The sequence below is a fragment of the Rhinichthys klamathensis genome, unplaced genomic scaffold (genome assembly GCF_029890125.1).
Source record: "Rhinichthys klamathensis goyatoka isolate OS25496 unplaced genomic scaffold, OSU_Roscu_1.1 h1tg000926l_1, whole genome shotgun sequence".
Lineage (NCBI taxonomy): Eukaryota > Metazoa > Chordata > Actinopteri > Cypriniformes > Leuciscidae > Rhinichthys > Rhinichthys klamathensis.
In genome coordinates this window covers 474,884-496,709 of record NW_026607259.1, presented here as the reverse complement: position 1 = coordinate 496,709, position 21,826 = coordinate 474,884, and the positions used below count along the sequence as shown (strand labels likewise).

Sequence of the window (21,826 nt, the reverse complement as noted above, 5' to 3'; positions counted from 1 at the left end):
AAAGTATATTTTAGCCTACTACAGTAGTATAGGAAAATTAAAATACTTTTGTCCTAATTTCTTCACTTGCAAGAAATAAACCCTTGAGCTTTTATTTTGGAGAAAACGCCAGATCACCATGCTGATCGCGTGAGCAAAGAGCGCACTTTTCTTTCAATCACTCAGCACAAACAGAATGCCCATATACTTAATTAAAGTCTTGTGCTGTTTTATAAAGGCACAAAGCCATATCATGGTTTCGATTTTAGTTCGTTGGCAAAATATAACGCTAGAGACCTTTATGGTATAGGCGGTACATTTTACATCTCATATGTGTTGGGAAAAGGGAGAAGAAGGTTCGGCAAAAGGCGGATTCGACTCTCCCGATTGCCACTCCGCTACTGTGGTTGATACACTGATCGTCTTGCAGCCATAAAGGTCTCTGCCATCTCTGCTGCTTGTTTAGATGAGGTAGGGTTATTCTGTCTCACCCATGCTCTTGTCTCTGGGTTTAGTAACTTGAACTGTTCTAACACTATCTGGTCACCGATCTCCTCCTTCGTTCGACTCTTAGGATTCATCCACTTCTCATACAAGTCTCTTAGTCTTACTTGCAGCTCTCTTGGAGTCTCATCTTCTTGGGCACTGTATGATCTGAAGCGTTGTCTATATACATTTCAACATTGATTTCAAACTTGTCAAGAATGGCCTGTTTGACAGTCATAGTTTAGTGAGTTGTCAGGCTCCATGGCCATATAAGCTGCCCTCGTCTTACCAGATAAGAGCGGTAACAAATGCAACACCCAGTCTTGGCTTGGCCATCTGCACGCTTGAGCGATGCGTTCAAAAGTTGTTAGATGGTACTCTATTTCCTCATCATGAGTCCAAGGAAGCATTCTCGGAGTTTGGAAACATGGCATTGCAGGACCTTGTCCCTCAGTTGGAATCTCACTTGCTGAAGCAGAGTCATCATCCTGTAAGGGCTGTCGAGCTGAACGAATGGTTGAAGGCCGATGCACAGCTGTACCTGCTGATGTCGTTGCTGCCAATGACTGTCGTTGTTGTAGGACTTGATGAACTTCAGACTGCAGCTGTGTAAACTGATGGTGAAGCACCTGCCATTTATGCTCTTGGTGCTGCGCCTCTCTTTCCAAGCGTTCCTCTCTTTGATGTTGCTTACGAAAAAACGTTTGCAGCATATCCATTAGCTGGTCCGTTGTACTCCCAGTCTGAATCATTTTATAGAATCGATTCGCTCGGGCAGTTTATTTCAATGAACCGTTCTGAAACTGATTCACCTATTGTGCATCACTCACTATGTGTGCGCGGTATTATATGAATCATTTTGCATTTTAGATTCTTACATTTTAAATTCTGCTGTTTGTCACAGTGTTTTAAACTACGTTGTATAGATTGCTGTGAAATTTATGATGTTTATGCTTTTCTATCACTGTCAAATTGTCCTCTCAAGGTGATACAAACACTTTGAAGTAGTTCCAGTGAATCACCAAAAATAACAAGTTAAAAAAAAAGATTTTAACATATTAAGTGGCAAAGTCTTGCCTGTTACATTTTAAATTTAAATCAAACACAAAACAGCCGTAAATAATGCACAAGTAAGCATAATTCAATAGATATGCTAGAATGAAATTTCAAATAAGTTATGTGAGGTATAAATTTACTTTTGGTGAGTTGACCTTAACTCAAATTATTTTGAATCTTGATGTTTGTTTCAGAGCACCAGCATTTAAGGTACAATCCTCTGCGGGACTCATGGGTTCTGGTCTCGGCCCATCGGATGAAGCGTCCATGGAAAGGACAGGTGGAGAAACCGCCATTGGACACCATCCCACGACATGACCCCAACAACCCTCTCTGTCCTGGCAGTGTGAGAGCTAATGGAGAGGTGAGCAACTCGCTGTCTTCCATGGTCTAGTTTCATCCCATTTCTTCAACTGATAGGATTTTTTTTTTTTACACTTTTTATTTCTTATTTCAAAGCTTTCTTAAATGGATAGTTCACCCAAAAATGAAAATTCTGTGATTAATTACTCACCCTCATGTCGTTCCAAACCCGTAAAACTTTCGTTCATCTTCAGAACACAAATGAAAATCTTTTTGATAAAATCTGAGAAATTCCACTGATAGCTACGAAACTACCACTTCTGAAGAGACTCGATCGCTTTATATGATGAACAGATTGAATTTAGGCTTTTATTCACATCTAAACATTCATCAACTCGCACATATCAGTTATGGTAAATGGAATTCTCGTGTTACGCAGCATGTTTGAGCTTCATCCAGAACCAATGAGGTTCATTCTCGTGTTATGCAGCACCTCTGGATCTCTGCAACTGATCCAGAATGCTGCAGCCAGAGTGGTCTTTAATGAGCCAAAGAGAGCACACGTCACTCCTCTGCTCACAAAATTGCACTGGTTGCCAGTTGCCGCTCGCATTAAATTCAAGTCACTGACGTTTGCCTACAGATCAACCACTGGCACTGCTCCCTTTTACCTAAACTCACTACTTCAGACTTATGTGCCATCCAGAAACTTGCGCTCTACAAGCGAATGTCGTCTTGTGGTACCATCTCAAAGAAGCACAAAATCTCTTTCTCTGATCTGTACCATGGAATGATCTGCCCAACTCAACCAGAGCTGCTGAGTCAGTAGCCACTTTCAAGAAACGGCTGAAGACACATCTTTTTCGGCAGCACTTGATCCAGTTACACTAACACTTTCTTTTCTATTCTATAAAAAACAAATTCATGGACTGCGTTAGATGAAACTGAGAGGGGACATAGCACTTGCATATTGTTGTCCTACTGTTAGTTTCACTGCTTCTATTGTTCTCATTTGTAAGTCGCATTGGATAAAAGCGTCTGCTAAATGAATAAATGTAAATGTAAATGTGTTACGCTTCACGTTTGAGCTTCAGCGAGAACCAATGAGGTTCTTTCTCGTGTTACGCTTCACGTTTGAGCTTCTGCAAGAACCAATGAGGTTCATTCTTGGGTTACGCAGCACTTTTGAGCTTCCGCAAGAGGTTTGTTCTCTCTTGTCAAGCAGGTTCGGTTGAGCTTCTGTTTATGTTCGCTGAACAATGTTTATATGTCAATAAAAGACTAAATTAAATATCTTCATCATGTAAAGCAATCAAGTCTCTATATGGAAAATTTTTACGATCTCTTTATGAACTCGTTTAAGCGTCTAAGTAGTTGTAGTGTCAATGGAGGGACAGAAAGCTCTCAGATTTCATCAAAAAAGATCTTCATTGTGTTACCAAGATGAATAAAAGTCTTACGGGTTTGGAGCGACACGGGGGTGATTAATTAATCACAGAATTTTCATTGTTCTTGATACCTCTGGCTCAGCCTGGAGCATTATGGGTGCTTTTTTTACGAACACAGATAAAACCATCTTGTCTGTGGAAAGTGATGTGTCTGCAGTCATTATACAGCGTTCTTCTCTGACTAAACAGAAACAAACGTTGATATCCTTTCCTTGAATGTACGTTTCTGCCGTCTCTCCGTCGGCTTGTTTGAGTTATATGCCAATGAATATTCAGTGGCACTGTTTTTTTAGCGCTCTCTTAAGCTTGACAAATGTTCTTGGCTGACTCTCTCATTCCTGGATATTATTATTTAATGATTAATTAAAATACAGAATGTTGCCAGGCTACTTTACAATCGGACAAGATGTTGAACATGCACTCTTGAACTCTTTGGCACTATTTTATGTTATTGCTTCATTCAGATATACATTTGGCTGGAAGCAGCTTGTCTACTCAAATATGTCAACCTGAGGAAGATGTTTTATCCACCAGTCTTTGATTAAACACAGGCTACACCAGTCATGTGATATTTTCCTCTGTTCTATTTCAGGTGAATCCTGATTATGACAGCACGTTCATGTTTGAAAATGATTTCCCTGCTCTCCAGCCTGACGCTCCAGACCCCGGTATGATCCTCTGTCACATTCACTGCCATAAGACTCAATTACACACTTTCTGCTGTTTATGTACTAGTTTTTTACTGGATATTATTTGGATCTACTAACATAAATGTAACACATAATTTTTTGGACCTGTTACATGGTAATGGAAAACCTGGATAGTTGTAATTGTGGTAATAATTTAGTACCATGTTTACTTTACCATTTAAAAGTTTGAAGACAGTAAGATTATTTTTAATGAAATGAATACTTTTATTCAGCTAGGATGCATTAAACTGATTAAAAGTGACATTAAATGCATTTATAATATTAAATAATATTATAATATCAAATAAATGTTTTTCTTTTGAACTTGTTAATGGTTTACACAAAAAAGTGAAGCAGCACAACTGTTTTTAACGTTGATAATAATCATAAATGTTTCTTGAGCATCAAATCATCATATCAGAATGATTTCTGAAGGACCATGTGACACTGAAGACTGGAGTAATGATGCTGAAAATTAAGCTATGATTACAGGAGGAATAAACTACATTTTACTATATATTCACATAGAAAACAGCTATTTTAAATTGTAATAATATTTCACAATATTTCTGTTTTTACTGTATGTTTGATCAAATAAATGCAGCCTTGTTGAGCAGAAGGTTTCATAAGTAATAATATTAATAATAAAAAAACGTACAAATCCCAACATTTTGAACAGCAGTGTATATCAAAGTACCATGTTTTTATGATCTGATACAGTATTATGGTACAGCTACAGTACTTTCGGCCGTTATAATAAAAGCAGTTAATGTTCCTGCAAAGTTTCATTGTAAAACTTTTAATGTGCAATTATAGGCTGTACGTTAATAGAGTTCATTCCAGCATATTAACAATTTGCTGATAATTTGTATTACTGGTTCTAGGTTCAGATCATCACCCACTTTTCCAAAGCAAAGCAGCCAGAGGCATTTGGTGAGAACAGTTTATTTCTTCTCCTTAAGAACTAAACTTACTAATTAGTATTGTTGGTTAAGTTAAACATCACTATTAACAACAACAACAAAACCTTTAAGTGCCCCATTATGCTATTTTAAAGGTTCCTTATTTTTTTCCGGAGTCTCCTACAATAGGGTCAACATGCCATGAGTTATATATTACCCAGGTATTGCAATTACTATAAGTACATAAATATGTTCATGTGAAACAGGACTGTAAAATAAAGTACTATCATACTGTTATGGAACAGGGACCCGGAGACAGAAGGGCAAGTGAAAGTGTTTAATGGCAGCAGTGAGCAGACAAACAATTAAATGGTAAACACAAGGTTGAGGAGAGCTCAGGACACAGACGCTGGAGAGGATCGCTGAAGGAGGATGTAGGAGATGGTTGCTGGAGACATACGGGAGATAAAAGGTCTTGGAGGTTTCACACACATAGGTAAAACGAGACTAGACAAAGCAGTGCTGTGGATGAGGTGACTATATGGTGCTGGTGATTAGCTGTGCTGAGTGCAGGCAGGTGGTGGTGACAGGTGATGGTGATTAGTATTCGGGTGATGGCTGATGGTGTGCAGGTGTGGGTCAAGAAGGATGCTGGGAAATGTAGTGAGGAGGAGGGGACTAGATGGTGACAGTACCCAGATGGTGACAGTACCCAGATGGTGACAGTGACACCTCCCGGTAGGTGCGTCCTCGCGCCGTAGATGGTGCAACCAGGGAGGGGGGGCGGGCATCCTGGAGTCCTTATCCGGAGGGTGTGTGGACTCCAGGGCGGTGCAGGCTGTACCGGCGGCCAGGAAGGAGCAGGCCGCCAGGGCGGAGCCGGCAGTTCAGGGGACCAGGGCGGAGCAGGCGACCACGGAGACGCGGAGACGACGGCCCTTCGTGAGGCCACGGCGGAGACGTATAGCCCCTACCCCCCAAAAAAAAAATTCTTGGGGGGAGCTATGGGCTCAGGCTCGGGAACAGAAGGCTCGGGAACAGAAGGCTCAGGCTCGGGAACAGAAGGCTCAGGCTCGGGAACAGAAGGCTCGGGAACAGAAGGCTCAGGCTCGGGAACAGAAGGCTCAGGCTCAGGAACAGAAGGCTCAGGCTCGGGAACAGAAGGCTCAGGCTCGGGAACAGAAGGCTCAGGCTCGGGAACAGAAGGCTCAGGCTCGGGAACAGAAGGCTCAGGCTCGGGAACAGAAGGCTCAGGCTCGGGAACAGAAGGCTCAGGCTCGGGAACAGAAGGCTCAGGCTCGGGAACAGAAGGCTCAGGCTCGGGAACAGAAGGCTCAGGCTCGGGAACAGAAGGCTCAGGCTCGGGAACAGAAGGCTCAGGCTCGGGAACAGAAGGCTCAGGCTCGGGAACAGAAGGCTCAGGCTCGGGAACAGAAGGCTCAGGAACAGAAGGCTCAGGCTCGGGAACAGAAGGCTCAGGCTCGGGAACAGAAGGCTCAGGCTTGGGAACAGAAGGCTCAGGCTCGGGAACAGAAGGCTCAGGCTCGGGAACAGAAGGCTCAGGAACAGAAGGCTCAGGCTCAGGAACAGAAGGCTCAGGCTCGGGAACAGAAGGCTCAGGCTCGGGAACAGAAGGCTCAGGAACAGAAGGCTCAGGCTCGGGAACAGAAGGCTCAGGCTCGGGAACAGAAGGCTCAGGCTCGGGAACAGAAGGCTCAGGCTCGGGAACAGAAGGCTCAGGCTCGGGAACAGAAGGCTCAGGCTCGGGAACAGAAGGCTCAGGCTCGGGAACAGAAGGCTCAGGCTCGGGAACAGAAGGCTCAGGCTCGGGAACAGAAGGCTCAGGCTCGGGAACAGAAGGCTCAGGCTCGGGAACAGAAGGCTCAAGCTCGGGAACAGAAGGCTCAGGAACAGAAGGCTCAGGCTCGGGAACAGAAGGCTCAGGCTCGGGAACAGAAGGCTCAGGCTTGGGAACAGAAGGCTCAGGCTCGGGAACAGAAGGCTCAGGCTCGGGAACAGAAGGCTCAGGAACAGAAGGCTCAGGCTCAGGAACAGAAGGCTCAGGCTCGGGAACAGAAGGCTCAGGCTCGGGAACAGAAGGCTCAGGAACAGAAGGCTCAGGCTCGGGAACAGAAGGCTCAGGCTCGGGAACAGAAGGCTCAGGCTTGGGAACAGAAGGCTCAGGCTCGGGAACAGAAGGCTCAGGAACAGAAGGCTCAGGCTCAGGAACAGAAGGCTCAGGCTCGGGAACAGAAGGCTCAGGCTCGGGAACAGAAGGCTCAGGAACAGAAGGCTCAGGCTCGGGAACAGAAGGCTCAGGCTCGGGAACAGAAGGCTCAGGCTCGGGAACAGAAGGCTCAGGCTCGGGAACAGAAGGCTCAGGCTCGGGAACAGAAGGCTCAGGCTCGGGAACAGAAGGCTCAGGCTTGGGAACAGAAGGCTCAGGCTCGGGAACAGAAGGCTCAGGAACAGAAGGCTCAGGCTCAGGAACAGAAGGCTCAGGCTCGGGAACAGAAGGCTCAGGCTCGGGAACAGAAGGCTCAGGAACAGAAGGCTCAGGCTCGGGAACAGAAGGCTCAGGCTCGGGAACAGAAGGCTCAGGCTCGGGAACAGAAGGCTCAGGCTCGGGAACAGAAGGCTCAGGCTCGGGAACAGAAGGCTCAGGCTTGGGAACAGAAGGCTCAGGCTTGGGAACAGAAGGCTCAGGCTCGGGAACAGAAGGCTCAGGCTCGGGAACAGAAGGCTCAGGCTCGGGAACAGAAGGCTCAGGCTCAGGAACAGAAGGCTCAGGCTCGGGAACAGAAGGCTCAGGCTCGGGAACAGAAGGCTCAGGAACAGAAGGCTCAGGCTCGGGAACAGAAGGCTCAGGCTCGGGAACAGAAGGCTCAGGAACAGAAGGCTCAGGCTCGGGAACAGAAGGCTCAGGCTCTTTTGCGGCAGGCACGACGTGAACAGTCTCTTGTGCGGCAGGACCGACGTGAAGCCCAGGCTCGGCAGGACCGACGTGAAGCCCAGGCTCGGCAGGACCGACGTGAAGCCCAGGCTCGGCAGGACCGACGTGAAGCCCAGGCCGAACAGGCATGACGTGGAGAGAATCAGGAGTGGGTGTGGTGGCCACCATTCTGGCCAATTTCACTGACATGAGCGGTGGTTCTGTCACGCTGGACATCAGGCCGGGACGCCCAGAGATCGATCCGGTGATAGGCCTGATGGCTGGCATGACGTGAAGATCAGATTGGTCAGGCATGACGTGAAGATTGGGCTGGTCAGGCGTGACGTGAAGATGCTCAGGGGAGATCGGGGACTACTTCCTCGACGGTGTAGGAGGATCCACTCGACCACAGAATGAAATCAATGTACCTTTCTAGGGAACACGTGGTGGCAACAGCTGGTACTTGCTGGAAGAGTGGATCATCCAAACCGCACCATAAGATGGTCTTAAGTGCCCCATCATTCCATGGCACCAGATTCGCCAGGTCGAGGAACTCCTCGATATAGTCCTCGATGGGGCGGTAATCCTGGGTGATGGTGAGGAGTAGGTCAGAAGGATCTTGTTGGTCGGGGTGGATGCCCATCGTGCCGCAGTCAGTCTAGGTCTAGTCTTCTGTTATGGAACAGGGACCCGGAGACAGAAGGGCAGGTGAAAATGGCAGCAGTGAGCAGACAAACAGTTAAATGGTAAACACAAGGTTGAGGAGAGCACAGGACACAGACGCTGGACGTAGGAGATGGTCGCTGAAGATAAAAGGTCTTGGAGGTTTCACACACATAGGTAAAACGAGACTAGACAAAGCAGTGCTGTGGATGAGGTGACTATATGGTGCTGGTGATTAGCTGTGCTGAGTGCAGGCAGGTGGTGGTGATGGTGAATAGTATTCGGGTGATAGCTGATGGTGTGCAGGTGTGGGTCAAGGAGGATGCTGGGAAATGTAGTGAGGAGGAGGATACTAAATAGTGACTGTGACACATATGTTTAAATAATGAAATAATATACCTGTATTTATAAATGAAATGTTAAATAAGCAAATAAATACATACATTTTATTTATTATGATTAAAATAAAATACGTACATTTATAAATAAAAAGTTCACCCCAAAATTAAAATTCTGTCAGTAATTACTCACCCTCATGTTGTTCCAACCCCGTAAGACTTTCGTTCATCTTCGGAACACAAATTAAGATATTTTTTTATTAAATTTGAGAGCTGGATCACTCCTCAATAGGCTTCTAAGGGATCGAAACTGGCCGGCCCAGAAAAGTTAAAGACATCGTTAAAATAATCCAAGTGACTACAGTGGCTCTAGTTTATCAAGTGACAAGAATACTTTTTGTGCGCAAAAAACAAAAAAAACAAAAAAATAATGACTTTATTCAACTATTCATTTCCTTCTCTGTGGGCCTCGAGATAGTTCACGTAGTTTAACTGCACCACGCTTCTGTGACGTACAACCTAGAAGCGCTGCGCAGTTACACTACGTGAAATCTCGAGAGTAGTCAATTATTACTCTTTCATTTTCCCTTTCAAAAAACTGGTTGGAAATCATGAGATTAATTACAAATATTTTATTCTGTTGACAGCCACAGACATATAAACATTTATAAATAAATAAATAATCATATATATATATATTTTACAGTATAGATGCCTTTATTTTCTGGCAAGGGGATCATAAAATGTAGGGGTCTGTAGTAGGGGTGGGCGATATCTCGATATTTAAAATATATCGAGATATTTTTTAAACACGATATGGATTTTGACATATCGTATATATCGATATATTGTTTATATTTAATCCTGATTTCGCCACTTTGCTTGTTTGCCTTCTCTGTGCTGTGCTCGCCCCCGCCTCCTTGCTTTTGTTCCCCCTCACCTCGCGTGTTGTCTCATTCAACAATTGTCTCATCCGCAACCAGCCCGGAGGCTACAGAACTCCGAGTGTGTCTGCGCGCGAGCGAGAGAGCACGAGAGAATCCGAGTGTGAGCATTAATTGCATTAGTAAATTGGTAGCCTACATACTACAATATATAATTACTATATAAGAGGCATGGAAGTTCGATTAATGGACTCCAGTAATCAGAAGGCTACTACAAACGTCTTGTTTTAAACTATTGCAGGGCTCGAATTTCGGCGCGGGTATTGCGCATAATTCTAATCATTCCCGCAGGTCTCCCATTTATAATGCGGGAAATTCCCGCAATCGTAATCCACACAGATTATAAAATCAAATCATTCTTTTAACAACTATCTGCCAGACGCAATTTCACAAACAGCGCGTGTTCAGCGGTGCCGCGTCTTCTTTCTCTTCTCTCATAATGTGTTGTGCAAGGCAAGCATCAAGAGCTGCGGCGATAACACACACTCGCGTTTAGGAGTCGGGACATGATGGATATTCACTCGCACAATCGGGCCAGCAGTGCATCGTGACTGAAGTTTACCATTTGCACGTCTTTTTAAGTCTTACCAGTTTAAACATTCAAGCAATTTTAAACTAATCAGTGCTCGCGCGCTCTCTGAGAGATTATTTTCTATGCGCACATTCATAGAAAATCCGCCTTAAGAACAGCTGGCCAGTAACAAAAGTTATTTTTCACGGATTATATTGCTTTAACACGCAAAATTGTCAATTTCGGTCGTCGTGAGTATACTCTAAACATAGTCGGTTTTGTGTTAATAAGCATAAAACGCATGCCAGTATAATGAACACAGGATCCGTGCACTACCTCTTAAAGTACCGGCAGCCATATGTGTGTCATTCATTTTGTTGTCAATACAACAAAAGATAGCTTTAAGTTAAAGGAATCAGGATTAATAACCTATGTATTTAATTTATTCAGGACTAAAATACTACTCAGTGTTATTTTCCATTTGATTACTTTATTCAGTTTCTGTATATGAATCACGTGATTAATAATGATGAGGAAATTCAGGCCCTGTGTTTAATTTTTCTCATTTGGTTACATTCTGTTATGGAAAATTAATTTTCTATTGATTGTAGGCCTATATTTTGAGTTGTATTCACATCCATTTTCCTGTAAAGATATCGAGATATATATCGAATATCGAGATATAGCAAAATATATCGAGATATATTTTTTGCTCCATATCGCCCAGCCCTAGTCTGTAGCATAAAACAAAACAAAAAACAAACAAACAAAAAAGTTAGAACAAAATAGTTTTTTTGCTGTTCCTTATAATAGTTTTAGTTTTTTTTTCAGAGCACATTAGCACAGATTGCCTTAGATCGCAGCGACACTGAGGGATCCTTTGCAGTGAATTATCTCAGTTATTGTGCCTCGTGGCCCATGCGAAGCAGTGCTAATAAACAATTTCCCTGTGTTTAATCGTGCTGTGTGTAGAAATTGATTGTGCTACCAGAATTGGGAGACCTCAGGAGAGTGTTAGCTCAATGATTTTATCTTCTGAGTCAGATCAAGGCTTTAACAGCGTCTTGCTGTGTTATGTGGATTATTTATAAAATCACCATTGTTCACATTCTCACTTTGGTTTTGTGCTTTTGGTTTATCTTTAAAATTATTTATGTATGATTGAGTTATTAAAGATCTGTAACCAAATAATTTTTTGGACACTTAAAGGGACAATATGTAGAATTCAGAAACCCTTATTGTTAGCAACACCGGTGGCCATTAAGTGAACTGCAGCCAGCAACTTATGATTCGTGCTCGCACACGAAGCTGAACGTGATTCAAGGCCCCGATATACTCACTGCAAAGTTTTTCTTTCTTCTTTGATTAGAAGTAAAAAGAAGTCGAAAATACCTTTGCAGTGATATTATACTATATTGTTAACTAACATCCCAACGCCATCCACACTGTCGAGAGTGAGGTTTAGATGAATATGCAAATATGTGCTGCGCTCTTTCCTCAATAACAAAATAAACACACAACAATAATGACAGCGGTGTGAAAACCGCAGTTAGAGCATCTGATCGTAGCGATGTGTATATATTTGCTCCAGTTCTGCGATTAACCGGCTTCATGTCGACAGATGAGGTCATTAAAATCACACTGTCATGATATGTTTGATTATAAAGTATACTTAAGACTATAGACTATATAGATCTGGCTATGTGAGACTATATTTCGAATTAATCTCTTTTCTTTGCATGACATTACAGTACAGAATAGCTCTTTCGGCATTATCCTGAACATTGTATAAGCATTAGCGTTTCCTAACGTCTCTCATCCACATGGAAATGTCAGAAAACGCTAAATTCACCTTACAGCGCATGCGTAAACCCTTATAAAAGCTCACTGATATGATACAGACGGAACAGACATAATAAAGTTATCATGCAATTCTTCTGGCAGGATTATTTAGCAAAATATCTCACCATTCACTGATGCATCCAGGTCGCACTTACACCATTGTATATTTGTTCTAAAACGCCACTGTTCTCATGTCATGCCGCAGGACAGCAAATGTGAGTACATCTTCTATCATCTCTGCAGGACTGTGATATGAAGAGAGTGCAGAGTAACATATTTTAGCAACAGTGTGACAGTGAATACAACATAACAGACACAATAGAACTATAAACATGTATATATATATATCAGTTCACATGACTAATCATTCGTCATTATTTTCAAATACCCTCGTTTTCAAATTGATCCACTTGGGAAAGTGTTTTCAAAAAGCTCAGTTTTCACAGGACAAAAACACCGTCTCGGTGTGGACGGAAGCCCAAAACGGAGAGAAAAAGATGCGTTTTGAAAGGAAACCGTATTAGTGTGGACTGAAGCAGCTAATTAAGATCTTCAGATCTTGATAATTTCAGACAGATGTGTCTAATGGGTCTAATCTTCACACACTGATGATAAAAAATTTGATTATTATATGACAATTCTTGCATATACCCACTTTAACAACATTTTACTCTAGGGAAAGTTCATTTCCAGTGCACTTCACCCTGTATAACAAGTATCTGCTAAATCACTAATTATGGAACAAACTTGTCCAAGTTTTCAGGTATTAATATTTTAGAATTGTATTTTTTAAAATCACTTTATTTTTTATTTCTATTAATTATATAAAACATTTGTATTATGCATAATACATGCTGGATTTGAGTTGTGCAATGCTTAGGATTTGCCAACTTTTTGGCTGTAAAGTCACTTGAATACATCATCAGCTTAAAAAGACAAATCAGACAAAGTGTGATATTGGCGATATTTAATTACTCTACAGATGAGTTTCATCTCTTTGAGGCCATTTCATATTGTTAACACTAGGTGGCGCTGTCATCAAAGAAGTGGATTTGCTAGATAAGGCTGTTTGTAAAAAGTCATTCAGGCCTTTTAAATGTGCACACAGTAATTGTCACTTGGACATTTATCGACTCCACGCTGGTCCGTTTTATGCACTTTTTCTGAGGGTAGAAGAGAACTTCACAGACGGCTGTTCTGAAACTGCACCTGTGTGTGCAACCATCCAATTAGTGGCGTAGCAGAAGAGGCCACGAACACACACGCCCTGCCAACTGACGCTCAACTCTAATGCTCTGGGATCTGACATTGTTTTCAAAGTAGTAAGAATAGCGCTCGAGGCACAAACAAGTCAAGGACACTTAATAGAGAGAACTGGCTGCCCCACATAAAGCCTGAAAGCGGAGACTTTGGAAAGATTGGAGGCACAGCTGTTGGGTTTCATTCAGGGCTGAGCATAGACAGAAGTACGATATGCATTTATTCATAACTCTGCCGGGTGATTGTTGAAGGTGAAGTGTAACATGTACAGTGTATGTTTTATGATAAATGCTGCTTAGATCACAGAAGGAAAGTGAGCTGGAAGGATGGATGATCAGATAGATAGACTTACAGGTACAGATGATGGACAGACAGACAGACAGATGTATATATATATATATATATATATATATATATATATATATATATATATATATATATATATATATATACACTCACCTAAAGGATTATTAGGAACACCTGTTCAATTTCTCATTAATGCAATTATCTAATCAACCAATCACATGGCAGTTGCTTCAATGCATTTAGGGGTGTGGTCCTGGTCAAGACAATCTCCTGAACTCCAAACTGAATGTCAGAATGGGAAAGAAAGGTGATTTAAGCAATTTTGAGCGTGGCATGGTTGTTGGTGCCAGACGGGCCGGTCTGAGTATTTCACAATCTGCTCAGTTACTGGGATTTTCACGCACAACCATTTCTAGGGTTTACAAAGAATGGTGTGAAAAGGGAAAAGGGAAAAACATCCAGTATGCGGCAGTCCTGTGGGCGAAAATGCCTTGTTGATGCCAGAGGTCAGAGGAGAATGGGCCGACTGATTCAAGCTGATAGAAGAGCAACTTTGACTGAAATAACCACTCGTTACAACCGAGGTATGCAGCAAAGCATTTGTGAAGCCACAACACGCACAACCTTGAGGCGGATGGGCTACAACAGCAGAAGACCCCACCGGGTACCACTCATCTCCACTACAAATAGGAAAAAGAGGCTACAATTTGCAAGAGCTCACCAAAATTGGACAGTTGAAGACTGGGAAAATGTTGCCTGGTCTGATGAGTCTCGATTTCTGTTGAGACATTCAGATGGTAGAGTCAGAATTTGGCGTAAACAGAATGAGAACATGGATCCATCATGCCTTGTTACCACTGTGCAGGCTGGTGGTGGTGGTGTAATGGTGTGGGGGATGTTTTCTTGGCACACTTTAGGCCCCTTAGTGCCAATTGGGCATCGTTTAAATGCCATGGCCTACCTGAGCATTGTTTCTGACCATGTCCATCCCTTTATGGCCACCATGTACCCATCCTCTGATGGCTACTTCCAGCAGGATAATGTCACAAAGCTCGAATCATTTCAAATTGGTTTCTTGAACATGACAGTGAGTTCACTGTACTAAAATGGCCCCCACAGTCACCAGATCTCAACCCAATAGAGCATCTTTGGGATGTGGTGGAACGGGAGCTTCGTGCCCTGGATGTGCATCCCACAAATCTCCATCAACTGCAAGATGCTATCCTATCAATATGGGCCAACATTTCTAAAGAATGCTTTCAGCACCTTGTTGAATCAATGCCATGTAGAATTAAGGCAGTTCTGAAGGCGAAAGGGGGTCAAACACAGTATTAGTATGGTGTTCCTAATAATACTTTAGGTGAGTATATATATATATATAAAGCAATTTTTGAATTTGATGGATGGATAGATAGATAGATAGATAGATAGATAGATAGATAGATAGATAGATAGATAGATAGATAGATAGATAGATAGATAGATAGATAGATAGATAGATAGATAGATAGATAGATAGATAGATAGATGGATGAAATGGATAGATAGATAGATAGATAGATAGATAGATATATGGACAGATAGATAGATAGATGGATGGATGGATGGATGGATGGATGGATGGATGGATGGATGGATGGATAGATATATATATGGACAGATAGATGGACAGATAGATGGACAGATAGATGGATATATAGATGGACAGATAGATAGATAGATAGATGGACAGATAGATAGATAGATAGATAGATAGATAGATGGTCAGACTGACAGAGAGATAGATAGAGTAATATTATAATGTTTTTAGGGGACATTTTAACCTAATGTGTTGTTTTCCTGTTTGTTTGTCAGTAAGGTCATGTGTTTCCACCCCTGGTCCGACATCACCCTCCCGCTCATGAAGCCTGCAGAGATCCGCAGAGTGATTGACAGGTGGGCGGATCTGATCGGAGAGCTGGGTGATGCGCACACATGGGTGCAGGTCAGTACATCTCGTCCTCTCTCTTCTATTTCTGGTGCACCTGTTACTTTGCATTCACAAGCAAAACACTCAAATTCATTTTGCAATAAAATGCAGCCGTAAGACACACGACTCATTTAAAAAAAAACGAGACATGATCTTTTTCTCACTGTGACTCTCTCTGGGGGGGTGTAGCAACTTAATGAAACATTTGCACCATTTGTCGCCAGAAGAAACTTTCCTTGTAGAAGTGATGCATAAGAGAGAGTGTGTGTGTGTGTGTGTGTGTGTGTGTGTGTGTGTGTGTGTGTGTGTGTGTGTGTGTGTGTGTGTGTGTGTGTGTGTGTGTGTTTAAAGGAGTCAGAGGCAGGGACGCCGCTCGATTGGGTTTTGTCCCAGTCTTCCTCATCAGTGCTAATTGGATCAATTGGGAGATGCTCTTCAGTCAGGGCGTCTCAGCACTGATCAATGGCAGGCAGTGTGGAGCGCTCCTCTGGCCTCTCTGGACACATTAATGCTCCTGCAAGGGAATAATGGAGCACTTCAAAGGCTTCCAGGGATATGAATGCAGCGAATTAAGATGTTTGTGCCAAAAGATAGTTAACTTATGAGCGTGAGAGAGTTCCTGAGCCTCAATTGCTTTTTTGACAGACTGTAGATTCAGTTTAACTAAGGAATTCTGCTTAATGGTACAAAACCCAACACACTTTATCATTTAATGTTTTTCTCCAAAGCCCACTTATAATGTTAGTTATGTTTCTTGCATTAAAAATAGCCATAATTTAGACTCTTTTACAGCCTTTTTGCTTCTTCTATAGATGAATGGCCTCTGTTGTGATTGGCTAACCTTCATATAAGGATTTTGTCCTCTAATTTTTGTACGGTATGTGCCATATCATCCTTTTCTACATCTTACTAGTTGATTTTTTCAACAGTAACATGCATATCCCTTTATATCCATTGTCCCATGTTTAAAGGCACATGAATGGATGTGAATGAAACACAAAATCTTGTGTGACAGCTGAGTTTTTGGATAACTGGAGTTTTTCTGGCCATTTCTTATTCCTATTCATAATTATTCAACATTTCTTCTCCGTGTAACATGAAATGTGTTGGGAAAAACAAAAGCACTTTAGACATTTAGATTCATAAAAAAGTCACAGCTCGCCACTGATATATATCGTTTTTTTGTGCATTCAACTTTATTAACATTATAAGTGTACCTCAAGGAACATATTAAAGAAATCAACTAAATAAAAAAATCCAGGTTGAAACCAATAATTATCATTAATTTAGGGTACAGCAAAGTTCAGTCCAATCTGAGAAGCATCTTCTGGGATGTTGCTACTCTTTTCCCACTGGAGAGTATCAGTCACGACTCCTCCGGATAACACCGGTGGTTATCTCCTCTCTGTTAAACACATCAGAGTGCGTGTTTCGCCTCGTCTTTGCAATTTACAGACCCTGAAGAGCGGTGACTTTACCCGAGTCAATATTTATCAAGTGGAGTTGTCAAGGACGGATCCTGCCCAAATCCTTTTACATCACCCTTGAGGGAGGTGCCAGGAAGTCTTAAAACTCCCTCCGACAGGATGTTTCCTTTCAAACGGCAACATGTGCTCTGATCTCTTCATGTCTTAATAAGAGAGAGCATGTTTTGTCTGCACCTGTCTGACTGCAGCATGTTTTGGGTTGTGTCTGTACGCTTGTATAATGTTTGCTGTGGCTTGTTATGTCTGGGTTCTTTGACAGGACGTAATGTCTCTTTCTCTTGTGTTTCAGATCTTTGAGAATAAAGGAGTCGCGATGGGCTGTTCAAACCCCCATCCTCACTGTCAGGTACGCCGTAACCTTGTTACTTCATTGATGTCCTCTTTTTCTGCCTCATTCTGCCCCTCCTCCCAATTAGCGTTTGCCCCTGTCGACTCTCTGAGGCAGAGAGCCCTAGAATGCCTTTCTGCAGATTAAGACGGATCCGCTGCAGTCTTCGACCATCTGGAATGCTCTTTTTTTAGGCTGGAATAGGTCTTTATAAACTTTATAAAGTAAAATAACTAGCTTCCAGCCCAAACAAACATATGGACTCTACTTAAGTCTAAGCGCAACTTATGCGAGTAATGCGACGTACTGCTGATATTTAGGCTACGTCATGACGCACTCGCTACTGCCGACGTCACAAGTTGCATAAGTTGCGCTTTATATGCAAGTAGACTAGAGTAGACTAAAATTTTACTTTATAAGCTTTAAATATGAATATTTTTCTTACACAAACGCATCGCTTCACTTCAGAAGGCCTTCTGCACTTTTATGATGGACAGATGGACGTTTATGATGTATAGATGCACTTTTATGATGGATAGATGCACTTTTATTATGGATGGATGCACTTTTATCATGGATAGATGCACTTTTATCATGGATAGATGCACTTTTATCATGAATAGATGCACTTTTATTATGGATGGATGCACTTTTATGATGGATGGATGCACTTTTATCATGGATAGATGCACTTTTATCATGGATAGATGCACTATCATGGATAGATGCACTTTTATGATGGATAGATGCACTTTTATGATGGATAGATGCACTTTTATGATGGATAAATGCACTTTTATTATGGATGGATGCACTTTTATGATGGATAGATGCACTTTTATCATGGATAGATGCACTTTTATCATGGATAGATGCACTTTTATGATTGATAGATGCACTTTTATCATGGATAGATGCACTTTTATCATGGATAGATGCACTTTTATGATTGATAGATGCACTTTTATGATTGATAGATGCACTTTTATCATGGATAGATGCACTTTTATCATGGATAGATGCACTTTTATGATTGATAGATGCACTTTTATCATGGATAGATTCACTTTTATCATGGATGGATGCACTTTTATCATGGATAGATGCACTTTTATGATGGACAGATGGACGTTTATGATGGATAGATGCACTTTTATGATGGATAGATGCACTTTTATGATGGATAGATGCACTTTTATGATGGATGGATGCACTTTTATTATGGATGGATGCACTTTTATGATGGATGGATGCACTTTTATTATGGATGGATGCACTTTTATTATGGATAGATGCACTTTTATGATGGATGGATGCACTTTTATTATGGATGGATGCACTTTTATGATGGATAGATGCACTTTTATCATGGATGGATGCACTTTTATCATGGATAGATGCACTTTTATGATGGATAGATGCACTTTTATGATGGATAGATGCACTTTTATCATGGATAGATGCACTTTTATGATGGATAGATGCACTTTTATGATGGATAGATGCACTTTTATCATGGATAGATGCACTTTTATCATGGATAGATGCACTTTTATCATGGATAGATGCACTTTTATGATGGATAGATGCACTTTTATGATGGATAGATGCACTTTTATCATGGATAGATGCACTTTTCTCATGGATAGATGCACTTTTATCATGGATAGATGCACTTTTATCATGGATAGATGCACTTTATGATGGACAGATGCACTTTTATGATGGATAGATGTGCTTTGATGATGAATAGATGCACTTTTATCATGGATAGATGCACTTTTATGATGGATAGATGCACTTTTATGGATAGATGCACTTTATGATGGACAGATGCACTTTTATGATGGATAGATGTGCTTTGATGATGAATAGATGCACTTTTATGATGGATAGATGCACTTTTATGATGGATAGATGCACTTTTATCTTGGATAGATGCACTTTTATGATGGATAGATGCACTTTTATCATAGATAGATGCGCTTTGATGATGGATAGATGCACTTTTATGACAGATATAAGCACTTTTATCATGGATAGAATCACTTTTATGATGGATAGATGCACTTTTATGACAGATATATGCACTTTGATGATGGATAGATGCACTTTTATCATGAATAGATGCACTTTTATGGACTTCAAAACAGAAACGGCCATTCACTGCTATTATAAAGCGTGGAAGAGCCAGGACATTTTTTTTATATAACTCCGATTGTGTTCGTCTGAAAGAAGAATGTCATATACACCTAGGATGAGGGTGAGTAAATCATGGGCTAATTTTCATTTTTGATTGAACTATCCCTTTAACTGTCACCTCAGCGGAGAGACTGCCGACGAGACGGGCTAATGCAAGCATGAGCTTGAAAAGCCCGTAGACTCCAATTAGGGAACTAGAGATGTTCCTGGAAAAGACGTCCCTGAAGCCGTCTTCCCGCTAGAAAATGACTCTCGCCTCTCGGTCTCAGAGTCAAGCGGCATGGCAGCGGGGTGGAAAACGGCTCTGCTTTTATCAGTTGCGTTTTATTGACATCTTCATGTTTCTGCTCTGAGTTTGGAGCTGCAAGGAACTTGTGTTTCCTCTCGTTTCCCTTTTCCTGGCTGTCTGTCTCCCCCTTGTTTCTTCTAAGCACAGGAAGCCTGTCACTGTCGTGCCGTGACAGCGCAGCAAGACAACTCGCTGGGTCTGCCACACACTGAGCTCACTGTATTCATTAAGTGCTGATGTACGGCTGTGGTTTCCACTAGGGGGCAGTAGAGGATTTTGAGATGGTTTGACATAAAGCTCCTTTTAAAGACGCTGCCACAAACCACTCATGTTTTCCCTATAATATTCTCTTTTTAATAAACCACACCCGAGGAATGTAGGTTTAATAGTCATACCATAGATTTATAGTTTACCACCTTTCATTTTCTCTTAGCCTCATCACATCTGATCTCTGGTGCCGATGTACTGAACTAACTTGTTAGGTTGTGATTGATTGATATAGTTTAGTTGGCTGGGGAAAGTAAACCTAATCAGAAGTTGCGAGAATTTATTTTATTTTATTTTATTTGTAATGAAGCAACTGTAATAAATGCAAATGTAAATGCCCCCGACTGACACCATCGGTTAAGCCTAACAAGTGTTTCCAACTTGTGTTATCATTAACAGAAACTGAATAAAATTGTAACTGAAATAAAAAATAAAATGCATGATAAAAACTAAAAGTATTTTCATCACAACTAAATTACATAAAAATGGACATGAAGTGATTTTACTTTTTTTTAACTTTACTTTTAGTTTTTGATACATATTATAAAACTTAAAACCTTAACAATCCACCTGCAATACACATTTGCATTTTCTAGACAGCAACAGTGTTGTTTAGTATTATTTATATACTATTATATTTATGCTATTTTGAATTAGCTTTTTGACTTTAAAAATGAGTTGAACCTTGTTTAACTTAAAAAAAAGTTAAAAAATTGCTCAGCTTATTTTGTTGAGTTAAAAACATATGCTGTCATAACTTATTGATCATATCATTTTTTACATTGTTATTATTGTTGTTAATTAATACTATTAAAAACCACAGTGAATAGGAATAATAATAAGACTGTGTTGAGAACACATCACTTTGACAGCCTTAAAATACTAACACTATAATGATGCTAAAATTAGCTAAAATAAACTTAAAACTAGAAAACACAAAAAAATAATAGGCTACAAAAAAAAAAAAAAGCTAAATATAAAGCACAAATCAAAAATGTAAATACAATCTAAATTAAAAATCTAAAAGTCAAAATTGTACTTGTCTCTGCATATTAATCTGGGACAGGACAAAATATTTGAATATTTTTTTTTCCTAAACGTTAAGAGACCCAGCACATTAGACTAGTTTCCTAGGCAACAGCTCATCCGTGCATCACAGTGTCAGCATGACAACACATCCACCCCTCGTCCCAGTTTGTGCTGGACGTGACATCAATCACCGACCTGAACCTAAATCAGCCTCCCAGCGCACACGGGCTCAGCCCAGGTAACATCAGCCGTAAGCCGCTCTTAAGTCTCTCATATGATTTTATCAATGGTAAACGCAGCTAAATATGCGTAAATAAATCCCCCTCCCAGTACGTGTGTGGCCCTCCGCGGAGAGACCGGAGCTCTGTGTGGCTTAGGTCTGTGTCAGCCGGCAGGAGTTGAGCTTTACCCAGCATGCCCTGGGAGAGATGGATAAGCCGCATGTATCCGGCTGCCCACCTTCTCCGGGATGAGAGTATTTGCGGAGAGGGAGCGAGCGAGAGCTGTGTGATCTGTGTCTTTTTCTCTCTGTCTGTCCCACGCTTTCTCATATCATCCGTAACCACCCACCCCTGAGCAAACACTAAACATCAGCT

At 41.4% G+C, this 21,826-nt stretch overlaps 1 protein-coding gene across 1 annotated transcript in view; it reads left to right on the top strand.

Annotated features, from left to right (window-relative positions):
• The first annotated feature begins 1,719 nt into the window (after positions 1 to 1,719).
• Positions 1,720 to 21,826, top strand: part of galt (galactose-1-phosphate uridylyltransferase) — a 134,653-nt gene continuing 114,546 nt past the window's right edge. Inside the window, exons 1-5 of the mRNA XM_056244136.1 lie at positions 1,720 to 1,885; positions 3,865 to 3,940; positions 4,846 to 4,894; positions 15,514 to 15,643; positions 17,405 to 17,461. Of these exons, the coding sequence (XP_056100111.1) occupies positions 1,778 to 1,885; positions 3,865 to 3,940; positions 4,846 to 4,894; positions 15,514 to 15,643; positions 17,405 to 17,461 (420 nt within the window). The 5' untranslated portion in view covers positions 1,720 to 1,777. The remainder of the gene's footprint in view (positions 1,886 to 3,864; positions 3,941 to 4,845; positions 4,895 to 15,513; positions 15,644 to 17,404; positions 17,462 to 21,826) is intronic.